This window comes from Misgurnus anguillicaudatus, chromosome 8, assembly GCF_027580225.2.
Source record: "Misgurnus anguillicaudatus chromosome 8, ASM2758022v2, whole genome shotgun sequence".
In the NCBI taxonomy this organism is placed as follows: domain Eukaryota; kingdom Metazoa; phylum Chordata; class Actinopteri; order Cypriniformes; family Cobitidae; genus Misgurnus; species Misgurnus anguillicaudatus.
Genome location: NC_073344.2, coordinates 22682602 through 22695863, shown reverse-complemented (window position 1 = coordinate 22695863; position 13262 = coordinate 22682602). Strand labels below are relative to the sequence as shown.

General features: G+C 41.7%; 1 protein-coding gene across 1 annotated transcript; it reads right to left on the bottom strand.

The window, feature by feature from the left end:
- Positions 1–4362: 4362 nt before the first annotated feature.
- Positions 4363–5280, bottom strand: LOC129449947 (odorant receptor 131-2-like). The gene has a single exon (XM_055212276.2). It carries the CDS (start codon positions 5278–5280, stop codon positions 4363–4365), a length of 918 nt encoding a protein of 305 aa, XP_055068251.2.
- Positions 5281–13262: the final 7982 nt, after the last annotated feature.

Below are 13262 nucleotides of genomic sequence, written 5' to 3'. Positions count from 1 at the left end.
CAATAGTTTTTTCCCTCAAGCTGTCAGAGCCCTAAACACCAGGGTGCCAGTCATCATACCGTTGTCATAAATTGCTGTTTCCCATTTCCCACCCCCCATTGAAGGACTATGAGCTTAATAACTTTAAATAATAATGACTTTCTTATGGTTGAGTTGCACAAATTGTTTTGGTTTTACAGTACTGTATGGGTTACTGTTGGTATGTATTGTGTGTATCATGAGGTGTTGTTATATATATTTGTGTATGGTTGCACACGGATCTGTATGAAACGAAATTTCGTTCAACTGTATACATGTATACAGTAGAATGACAATAAAATAACTATGACTATGACTATGACTACTCCCAGTCAGTCCAGTGAAACTACCACAGGAGGCGAGGAAATGACAGGCATATCTGTTAAGGAGGCCGGGGTGGCTGGATGCAGCTGCGTCTCAACCAACCCCTCCAGAGTCGGGACATCATTATACCTTAGCGGCCCGTGAATCAATAGGGCTCAGGGCTGAAGGGGTCTGAAAATGAGAACGGGTTCTCCAAGACCCAGTCGGCTCATCATGCGCCTCGGGGAAGAAAGGTTCTGGAGGTGAGTGTTAAGACACACAAGCAGCTCCGAGTACCAATCGTGAAGGCAGGACTGTTTGGGTCGGGGAGATTGAGTCTACTCCACTCTACTGCTGCCTCCACCCGAGGGAGCATGGCCGTCATCTGAGGGTCGAACTCGGGGTGCGCTACCCACTCAAAGGAAACAGACGGCCCACCTCCAATGCAGCGACAGGTATGGGGTGGACCAACAGATACCGGAGGCGTTGTAGAACATGAGCCAACCATCTCCATCGGAACTGCTACTTGCTCCAAAATTTAGCCAAGGCACTTTAACCGAGCTATGCAACAGAGGGGGAGGGGGGTCCCGGAGGAACGTAACCCGTCTTTGCATATCCCCGAGGGACATTTTCTCGCAGTGAGAACATGAACCCCCGACAAACGCTGCCTCAGCGTGCTGAATGCCAAACATGAGAGACTGAGGTTTTGACCATCCTTAGGACCCATACATTTGCCGCATCCGGAACTGCACGGACGAAATAACGCCTTTACAAAGATGCACTCCGCCGTGACACAAGAGAATGTCTGTCTTTAAAAAGACACAAATTCCACTTGTGCTGCTCTTTTAAAGGAAAACACTCTTTAGCCGTGCTGAGTTGATGAAGCGCGCAGGGGAGAGGCAACGCACACACTCAGACTCAAGTTCTTACGTACTTATTGCCCGTTATGCCACTGGCATGTAGGGCAGCAACAAAAGTCTTCCACTACTGTCTGTTCTGGGCCAGCTTCTGGATGGTACCCCAAGTGTGGTTCATGTTCTTTAATTCTCCTTCTACTCTCTGGCGCCAGGTGTTATATTACTGTGCGGGTAATATTTTCTTGTTCTCTCCTTAGCAAGTGCCCAATCCACCTCCATCTTCTCATGATGATGGTCCCAATACTGTCCTGATTGCAACAAGCAAGCAATTGCTCATGGCCAGAAAATTCTCATGATTCTTCTCAAATTCTTTGTATGGAAAACTGAGAGCTTATTCAAGTCACTATCTGTTATCCTCCAGCACTCTGAGCCATATAACAGGGTGGAAAGCACACAGCTCTGGTACAATTTCAACTTGGTCTTTATGCTATATTGCTTGGATCTCCAAACACTATTCAGCATTCTAAGGGCATTTCTGGCTTTGCCAAGACGATTCTTTATGTTTCAAGTTCAAACTGAGAAAAAAGAGGTGAAGATCCGCAAGCTTCCACTGCATAGTGCTGGATAGCCTATCAACTATAAGCCATCAGCGTCTTCCTGCGCAGGTAAGAGAGCTTCTCAATAGCAGTTGATCTGCCTGGTTTCGAAGCAAAAAATAGTGATTTGGTTACTCAACCGGCGTAGCGGCGCCGACAGATGCAAATACCTGCATGCCAAGTTTATTGGCATTTTAGTAGTTTCTTGAAGTAGATTGGTCCCGCGAGGCGCGTTCCTAATTCGTCGGTCACTACGTGACGTCGTAGTGACCAACTGAAAGGGAACTAACAACAATACAAATACAAATATGTTAGCCAAATATACAGTACTGTACTTATATGAAGATATTCTTTTTGCTTTGCAATTCTTTCTTAATGTTTGGTTAATTCAACCTTGACAATATGTAATTTGCATGTGAAAATTCCTTTTATTCATCAATAAAATGTTTATTTGTAAGATCCTGTCGCCAGCCACAATAACCAAACAAACGAGGAAATAAAAGATTAAAGACAAATTAACTTCAGGAGATTACATAATTAAAAAAGATAAAGAAGGTCAAGCTGCCAAATATATTGTTCATTGTTTATGATAGTTAAAGCATTTACTAATGTTTACTAGTTGTGTTACCGAGTTCATATTAGTACCTTTGATGTACCAAAGGGAGCTAACTAGCACCTGAAAGATAGAAAGAGTTGCTCTTTCTCTCTGGAATTACATACTGAATGTGAATAACATGTAAGGGGATAAGATATAACATATATCTTATTCCCTTACATGTTACTCACATACAGTATGTATATAAGGTTAAGACAGTACACTGGTATAATGAAACATACCATTATATTACAATAAACTTTTACAAGCAGGGAACTACACTAACCTTTTCCACTGGTGGCACTTGCGCTACCAACTTTTTCAGTTACTGGCGCAAAATATTATTTGGTCGCACATATTTTTTTCAAGTTATATTAAGGCGCTCTGGTTAATAATGAACAATAATGAAACTGTATTGCATACAGATATGCTTTTTATTTTACTTGCAATCTTTTAAACCACATGCCTCCTTGTTTTCTTAAACGTTGCAGTCAGTGTTTCCCAAAGATCTGAAATTAACTTGGTGGTGGTAACCAGTAAAAAGGGCTATCATTACCCACTGACAAATAATGGTCTACTATACATGTGACGAAGAAATAATAATGTGTGACACAACACAATACTTTGATTTATTTAATATTAATATTAATTTCAAATTATATTTCATTAATCTAAACACTCCAATCTTTCTTTTCCATTAAAAAAGCTGACACTGTTTGTCAAAGCACCACGAAAACACTTAATGTTTTTGCACTGATATATGAAGCAATTAGACCCCTTTTATCAAACTCAATTATATACAATACTATGTATAGTATATTCATAGACAGTGCAGGTCTATATATTATAAATGTGACTGAAGTTATGACTGATGTTATAATGGTAATAATTTCTATTAAATAGGCACTTTTACTGCTTCTGCTCTATCTTTCTATTTCTCTCTTGCCGATTTAAAAAGCTTAATTCACTTATTATTTCAATAATATTATTCCACTTATTTTATTTTCAAATCTACTTGCTGTCCCGGTGACAAACTTTACATTGCTTTGCTCGTTTAGTGCAATGGGCTTGACATTAGCACTGCTTTTTTGCTACAATCTGTGCAAACGTAATATGGATATGGTTTTAGAAAATATATGGTTTATTAATAATAAGATTATTAAAAACATGTGAGAAAGAAAACGCAGCGCGTGGTCGTAACAAGAACCATCGCCATAGAAACCGAAGGCACGCTAAACTGCACTCGAGCTTTAGCGCGGTAGCGCTCATGGCCGTTTTCCGATCGACTCGGGTTATAAACTCAATATTAATCAGATTCGGGACCCAAAGTAATTAAACTAGGACCTAACCGGACCCGACAGACCATTTAAAATATAAACCCGGAACCATACGGGTCCCGCGTCCTCAGTGAAGAAAGACCTCTGCTCAAGTTCAGAAACATGGAAGACACTGCGCTTGCGTCGCGTCGCACCCAATTCATTGAGAAACAGCTGAGCACGCAAACGCACACTGATGGGGAGAGACACGACGTGCTTTCACGCAAAATGAAGCCAACGTGTTGATGGCTCAGAGCACGTTATAAAACGTATTCTTAAAATCCACATTTATGTTTTAATAAATGCTCACAGTAAATCATAGCATATTGTCTAAAACATTAGGTAGCACATTTGCGACCCATTAAAAATTAGGGTCGCAACGGCAGTTCAAAAGGTCGCATATGCGACCATTTTGGTCGCAGTGTAGCTCCCTGACAAGTATGAACATTGATCAACAATTCTTTATTGTTAAATTTGATTTAAATAGCCTATCATTTGTACACACCGATATATGATACATCAAGTAAAAGCACTTCAGTTACAAACAATTGTTGAAATAAAAATCTGGTAAATAAGTAATAATAAAATGTTATTTATGATGGCACAATATTTAAAAATGAATGTCAAAAATTAAGATAATTAAAATGATTTCACGTTATTTGACTAAATTAAATTGTTCATGATGGCACAATCTTTAAAATAAAGACTTTACATGTAAAGCGTTCCCTTATTTTCTTCGCAAACTTCTGATCACGAGCACCATAAATCAAAGGACTCAGTAATCTTGGAATAATATTTGTGAGCAGATAAATAAAAAAATTTATATTAGTTCTATATGCAGGAAAATGAGATAGGATAACATAATTAAAAACTGGTGTAAGATAAGACAGCATACAAAGAAGTAATTGCACACCGTGCAGCAGTATTGTGTTTCGAGCCTTATTCGCTGATCCTTGTGTAGTTGCCTTTTTTGCTGTAAACAAAACTCTGCAGTAAGTATAAATCAGAATAAACCACACTAATGACAAATAAATGACTTGTGAATAAGTCGCACGATCCTGGTGGGGTTTGGTAGGAAACACAATTGGTGGGTAGCAAAAAGAAGGAGGTCTGAAGGAAGATTCAGTCTGTGTTGAAAATAAAATAATGATATCTGTCAGTGAAGGTATGGCTCCTACACACCATAAAAAAATAATAAAGATGTAGGTCCTTTGTGGTGTGCAAATCTGATGGTGGTGCAGAGGTTTACAGATAGCAATGAAACGCTCAATGGCCATGCCGGCCAGATTCAATGGAGTTATCATAAAGGTAGTTGCAGCAAGAGTCAACAATGTGCAACAAAATGGGAAATTAACAGGTTGTAAAGTGTAGCTCATCACATAGAGCGCTACTGACAAAAAGATCATAATCATGTCATTCATTACAAGGTGAATATATAAAATATATCTGGAGTCTCTTGAAAATATTGGATTGGAAAAGAAAGTGACCACAAGGATTGCGTTAATAGAATTAATGATAAGTCCAAGAGAAACGATAACAATGTTTTTAACTAAAGCTTCCTCATAACTATTCACAAAATCAGATGTTAAGTTCATTTTCCAGATGTTTGCAAGCGAGGATCTGGAAAAAACAACATAAAGCACTGGTTAATATGAGAAAGATGTTTTGCAATATATGTTACTTTAAATTTAAAAATAATGTAAATCTTATTTTATTCTTAACAAGAAATATGTTTCTTAAAATATAGTTTTTAAGTTTTTTACCAATTTTCTTATTCATATTCTCATTCACATTTTGTTTCAGGTGTTTTGTAGATGGACTTACCTTAGTGTATATCTGTATCTAAATATGTGGCTTTGTGCAGCTTCTCTGAGTTTTAATGCAGTGCTAATGCATGTTCATATGATTTGAATGATTTGGGAGTAGGGTGTAGATCATGAATATCAAATGAGTTAGTCATTGTCCTGAGGGCACTTCAGTCCATTTGCTTTCTGCATTCATTGTATTATATTATTATAGAGCCTGTTTACAAATAATGATAACCATGGGTGTTGTTAGGCCATCTTAGGGGGGCTTTTGTGGAATTCTCCAATAAGTTGAATTAGGCTTTGGCGATTTTCAAATTTTGATACCGTCAAACCTCTTCCCTATTTTACCTCGGTATACGGTATTACCGTGAGTAATTATAAAATTATGACGTAAGGCTCAGACAGCGTCACCAAACGGTTGGCTTATGGCTAAACCCTTCAGAGATTTAATACCAAACACTAATACTGGAACAATAACAAAATGACATGCAACAAATAGTAGTTCATAAAAAGTGCAAACAGAAATAAATTAACATAAACATCCAGAACAGTTTTCGCGCAGAGACAGGCACACAAATCAATTAAATTAAATCACACCGCCCAAACAACTTTTAATAACAAAGAGCAGCTTGTAAAAAAGTATATATAATGTAAATAGACCCATTCGTGGTGTGACGTTTGCCTCGTCCGTATTTACCGCCTCTCCCTTCTTGTTCGGTCGAGATGACAACCACGCATACGCATTTTTAGGCATTAAATAAATTATATTTAATATTTGATCCTTGTCTGCTATATAAGTGCATTGACTTTTTATGAAGGTAAGAGGGTATTGAAACTGATACCTTTGCTATTTTTTGATCCCGCGGTATACCATATTACCGTATTACAGCCCAAGCCTAAGCTGAATAAAGGACTGTTTATGCCATTAGATTGGGCTTCCTACCCCAAAATAGTGCACGTGTACAGAGCAAAATGAGTTAATGTTTGCGGCTTTTTGGTTTACGGACAAATACAAATAAACATGTCTTAGCATCTTAGTAAGTATCATTGTAAACAATTAATTATCTTAACCGAACGTAAACATTTCTTGCATTCAATCTTAAGCCTAGCTGTTGAAGTCATTAAAGTTAACTACTATTGTATTTTTTCGGACTATAAGCCGCGTTTTTTTCATAACTTGGCTGGTGCTGCGTCTTACAGTCAGGTGCGCCTTGTAAGTCAGTATAAATTAATTTTGACATTTATGAGGCAAGAGACATCATTACCGCCTACAGCCGCGAGAGTTCACCATATTCTGTTTCTGTATTTATGTATTTCAATGAATTCAGTAATGTGGAATGACGAGTATGCGAACTTCACGCTAGTTGGCTTGTTCGGTAAATTTAGCCTATTTAACCTTCCAGGTAAGTTCTGTATGCTATGGTTTATTGATTAAATAACTGATAATATTACTTTTAACGTACAGATATCTATTCAGCCTGCTGTTCTCTCTGCTATTGTTCAGGGCCCGGTTCCCCAAAACGTTCTTATCGCTAAGTAGTTCTTAACCTATTCCTTAACCTCTCTCTTAACTCTATGGCACGGTTCCCAAAACGTTCGTACGCTAAGTATATCTTCTGTAAGTCACACTTTCGTAAGGTTGGTCTGTACCATTCGTAAGCTCTCTCTTAGCGTTGTTTGAGCGCAAAACGCTATCGCCGCAGTCTTTAGAAATCAGTGCAGCGCAGTACAAGTCAAACTATGGTATGCTGACAATGATTTTATGTTATGGACATTTTTAAGACTTATAATAAAATATGTTTGCAATGTATACAGGGCTATTTATGCAGTTGACTTTATTTGGTATCAGAACTAATAAATCAAAGACGGCGCCGGTGTTTGTTCCTCATTGAAGTCTGTTCCCTCTATGTTTATAGCGTTTTCATCACGTTATATTTATAATTTATTTAGAAAGATCAAAGATTTCAATTGGTTATACTAAAAAGCAATAATATCATGTATTCTATTACACAATTTATTAAATATTTCATATTTGACAGTTTTATGTCTTTTAACATATAGCCTGTCATTTTCTTTTCTTTTTTCTCTACTGTTTGTTTTAAAACTGTTATGTTTCCAAACATAATAAATATATATTATACATATAATATGATTCATACTGTTAAAATAATTGACTTACAATCAAGAACAGTCAAGATACATTACATAAATGCCCACATATACATCTCAGTAGCCATTAAAACTTTCAATGTATATAAAGAATAAACATATAATGTGATAAAAACGCGATAAAAAGACTAAACTAAAGGGAAACACAGGGGGAACAGACTTCGACACCGGCCGCGTAACCGTTTAGTCCATGACAATTTTATTATTCGGCAATACTTATGACATTTTGCCTGACGTGGCTAAATAAAAAAAATTGCCTCCCAAGACAACCCATAATGGAGCTGCTGGATCTTCTCAGACCATAATTCTGTATCTAATTCTCTCTCTCTCTCTCTCTCTCTCTGTTCATTGTAGATATTGCTTTTTAATGAAAACATTAAACAATGGCCAGCAATACCGCATTAAACAGAAGTAACTGCAGCTGCTTGCCAATCAATTCTGATCGTAGTACATTACCATTAGTATAAAAGGGTATTAAATATTTTTTTAAAGTCGTTAAACCCATGTTTAACGTGGATGATTAGCGAGGAATACCCGGTTCGTCCACCCGTATTACTGACAATTTTATAATTTAATTAATAGTCTATATTTGACGGATAACTTAAACTATGTTAAAATAAATGTTACTGGAATAATTTGAGTAATGTTCCATTTGTATAGAGCTTGTTGTCTGTCTTAACGCCGTAATGCACCTTCGCGTGAAGTGGAGAATCGATCCCTGAGAGATCGATCGCAAATAATTCAGCACCTTCACTTGGGACAGCGACATTGTTACGTCGTACTTAGAGGCAGCGTGTTAAGAAGCTTCCTAAGAGACACTTCGGGGAACACACTTAGGAACATAAACAACTTTGCTAAGATATATCTTTTTGAGCCTTCTTAGCGTGCTAAGAGTGAGCGTTATCGGGGAACCGGGCCCAGATGAATAACTTGGCTTTCCAGATTAAATGTCTGTTCTTCGGCTTGGATTTTGTGAAATAATTTTCTAAATAAACGCGACGTATAGTCCACTGTGACTTATATATGTTATTTCGTCTTAATGACGCATTTTTAAATGATGCGGCTTATACTTGGTTGCGGCTTATGGAAAGTACTGTAAATAAGAAAAGAAGAAGAGAAAATCATTCACAGGTATGACTGGTTAACTGTGACATTGTATTTTAAAGGTGCCATTTGGAATAATTGAGGTAAAAGATTTTAGAAAATTAGCTACACGCATCAAAAGAATGAGAAGAAATAAGGGCAAAGATGTCATTAAAAAAATGACAAGGGATAGTGCTGCAGAAATATCAATCTGAATTAGCATGCTAAATTACTAGCTAATTAGTCTGACTGGTGTTGTAATACCAGTTTCGACCATGGGAGGCGGTATGCGGGCCACGCACATAACCGCCAGCCAAACTGCAATACACGAATAAGTCGCGTGTGTGGGAGTACAGCCCTCTACTACTACCGCTGCGTCCGAAGCTGACTTGTTGACTAGAGAAGCATGAAGGCAGCTCAGAGAAATGCAATTCGGACAGCCATGGATTCGGACATGCCTTCCTACCTTGCAATAGGGTTTTCGGACGTATTTCAGTTCAGGGAAGAGAGCGGAAGAATGGCTAAAGCAAGAGACATTTACCACTAACACAACCATTTGCTGCAGGGAACAACGCGCTCAGAATCACAAATAAAATATGATAAATAAAGGAACCGAACCAGAGTAAATACTGGCACTGCTTTTCATCGCTGGAGACAACTAATGGACATGAAAGAAATGAGGTTCGACTCCGAAATGACAACATTTCTTTTCGATTGGTAAGTAAGATGCTGTTAGTATTTCGCTAGAAGTTCACTTATAATAGGCATTGCGATAACCTATGCTCAGCTTGTACATGAACTACGGCTTTGTGCAGTAAATGTGGCTCCATCTGAAAGCTGTCACGGTAGGAAAATCCATTGTTTTCCTCCGTGTCATGTTTGTGTGTGTGTGTTGGTCACTTACCCTGCCATGTGCTCGTTAGAGCGATCCCTTTCACCTGTGTGTTGATTGTCTCGCTCCAGCTGTTCATCATTACATCATCTCCATAAGAACTCACCTGACTTTCTGTTCCCTGCCAGATTCTATTGTTTGCTCAGTCTCCGTGTTGCTTGGTTGTTCCTTGTGCTTTGGATTGCGTGTTTCAGTTTGGATGTGTATTGTCGTCGTCGTCTTCGTGTGGATGTTCCGTGTCAGTCTGGATTTCACCACTGCTCACCACTCCACCAACGTCGCACTCAAAACACCAACTTCCACCGTAGTCATCGTCACCATTGCCAGCAACAACACCGGACTGGATTACTTCCGCATTTGACATTGAATACTCTCTCTTTGTTTATATTTAATAAACATTGTTTCATTTTACATCTGCGTTTGCTTCCGTCTCTTACAAGTCATTACAGAAGAATCTGGCCAACATGGAAGCAGCAGGTGGTCAGCCGATCTCCGCGTTGGAGGAGTTTCTCCAGCGATCCCTGGCTCGTATGGATCATCAGGATCAAACCATCGAAGACATGCGGAAGGCCGTCCAGGCAATGGTGGCGAAGGTTTCCGAGCTCTCTCAGCGATCTTCGAACATCACACCTCCCACTGCGCCACCCATGCCGCCCGCACCATCTTCACCTCCAGGGGGTAGTTTCTTCCAGGAACCGAGACTTCCGATCCCGGAGAAATACGCCGGTGAGCCCAATTACTGTCGTACTTTTCTCTCTCATTGTTCTCTACATTTCGCCCAACAGCCCCGGACATTCTCGCTCGAGGAGACCAAGGTAGCGTTCACGCTCTCGCTGCTCTCGGGCAAGGCTGCCCTCTGGGGGACGGCGGTATGGGAAAACAAGGACAGCTGTTGTTCCTCGTTCGCCTCGCTTTCTGAAGAGATGAAGAGGGTTTTCGATCGCTCCGTCGCCGGGAGGGAGGCCGCCCGGCTCCTCACGGATCTCCAGCAGGGGGAGCGGTCGGTCTCGGACTATGCCATCGAGTTCCGTACCCTGGCGGCGGAGTGCAGGTGGAACGAGGAAGCGCAGTGGGACCATTTCCTGCATGGGTTGGCGGATCGGATCCATCGAGAGATCATCACGGCGGAATTACCGAAGTCGCTCAACGGTCTGGTGGACTTGGCGATCCGGGTTGATGCACGCCTTTCTACCGTTGCCAGAAGGAGGACTCAAGTTCTGCCCCTACGTCAAGCGGAGTCCACGGATCCTCTCGTCGAAGTTTCCGCCGGTGGTCTCTCAGATCCGGAACCCATGCAGGTGGGTCGAGCTTGGTTACCCTGGAAGGAGAGGAATCGGCGGAGATCCTTGGGTCTTTGCCTGTACTGTGGTGAGTCGGGTCACCAATGCCAGAGGTGCCCGGTAAAAGACCAAGCCCGATAGTAAGACAGAGGCTACTATCGGGCAGGATCTCCGCACAGAAGACCTCTACTACATCCACTCTCCTTCCGGTGAGACTACGGTGGTCCACTATGTCACACTCAGGGCACGCACTTCTGGATTCGGGGGCGGAGGGCAACTTCATCGACAGCTCACTAGCACGTAAGCTCAAGTTACCTTTCACTGCACTCACCCACCAGATTGCGCCCTTCGCCCTCAATGGACATCAGTTACCCACTATCAAGTACACCACAGCACCTATCACACTCATCACTTCCGGAAACCACACAGAGACTATTTCATTTTTTATTACTGACACTGCTCTCTCCCCCATAGTTCTTGGTCATCCGTGGCTTCATTCCCATAACCCAAGAATTGACTGGAAACTGGGTTCTGTTACCAGCTGGAGTGAGGAGTGTCATAAGTCCTGTCTTGTCTCTGCTTGTGTTTCTGTGTCTGAGTCTGTGTTTCAGGGGAAAGCAGTAGATTTGTCTACCGTGCCCGCGGAGTACCACGACCTGAAGGAGGTGTTCAGTAAGTCGCGGGCTGATTCTCTTCCTCCTCATCGTCCCTATGACTGTGCGATAGACTTATTGCCAGGTACGTTTCCGCCTAAGGGCAAGTTATACTCTCTGTCCGTTCCGGAGATGGAGGCCATGGAGAAATATATTTCTGATTCTCTGGCAACGGGGTTCATTCGCCCTTCCTCATCTCCAGCGGGGGCGGGGTTCTTTTTTGTGGGGAAGAAGGACGGATCCTTGCGACCTTGTATTGACTACCGAGGGTTGAACAACATCACGGTAAAGAATACTTATCCTTTGCGGTTGATGTCTTCAGCTTTCGAGAGGTTGCAGGGAGCGTCCGTTTTCACTAAATTGGACTTACGTAATGCATATCATTTGGTTCGCATCAGGAAGGGGGATGAATGGAAGACTGCGTTTAACACCCCTCGTGGCCATTTTGAGTACTGCGTGATGCCTTTCGGTCTCACGAACTCGCCGGCAGTCTTCCAAGCACTCGTTAATGACGTGTTGCGAGACATGGTAGACCAGTTCATATATGTTTACCTGGATGACATATTGATTTTTTCTTCGTCTCTCCAGGAACATTTGCAACACGTACGACGAGTGCTTCTGCGGTTGTTAGAGAATGGGCTTTTTGTCAAGGCGGAGAAATGCGTTTTTCATGCACAGTCTGTCTCTTTTTTAGGACACATCATTTCGACTCAGGGTGTTCGCATGGATCCTGAGAAAGTTAAGGCTGTGGTAGATTGGCCATCCCCAGAGTCTCGCAAGGCCCTGCAGAGATTTCTGGGGTTCGCCAATATTTACCGGCGTTTCATACGCAATTTCAGCCAACTAGCCGCACCTCTGACCGCTTTGACTTCCCCTGGTTTGACGTTCAGGTGGTCAGACGCAGCTGAGGCTGCGTTTGCCAAACTGAAAAGCTGCTTTGTTTCAGCTCCCATTCTCGTTACCCCTGATCGTTCACGTCAATTCATAGTGGAGGTCGACGCGTCAGAGGTGGGGGTAGGAGCAGTGTTGTCCCAGCGCGCATCCTCAGACGGAAAGGTTCATCCTTGCGCGTATTTTTCCCATCGCTTATCTCCTGCGGAAGTTAATTATGACATTGGCAATCGAGAGTTGTTGGCGGTCAAGCTAGCACTGGAAGAATGGCGTCACTGGCTTGAGGGGTCGGGTGTACCTTTCATTGTATGGACGGACCATACGAATCTCGAATACATTAGAACTGCCAAAAGACTTAACTCCAGGCAGGCTCGGTGGGCATTGTTTTTCGGTCGTTTCGATTTTACACTTTCTTACCGGCCGGGTTCCAAAAACATCAAACCCGATGCTTTATCCCGTCTTTTTGAGCGTTCCGATCGTACTGCTACTCCCGAGCCCATTTTACCAGAGAAAATCATTATCTCTGCGCTCAGATGGGAGGTCGAATCGAAGGTTTTGACAGCCTTAGAAGGGGTAACGCCTCCGGCTCGCTGCCCACCGAACCGTTTATTTGTGCCGGAAGGGTTACGGTCAGACGTCCTCCAGTGGGGTCATGGTTCCAGTGTTGCTTGTCACCCAGGGGTTAGTAGAACTAGGTTTCTAGTCAAGCAACGATTTTGGTGGCCTGGTATGGCTCGTGACGTCCACGACTTCGTCTTGGCTTGTTCGGTTTGTGCCGTTGGTAAGACTTCCAATCGTCCT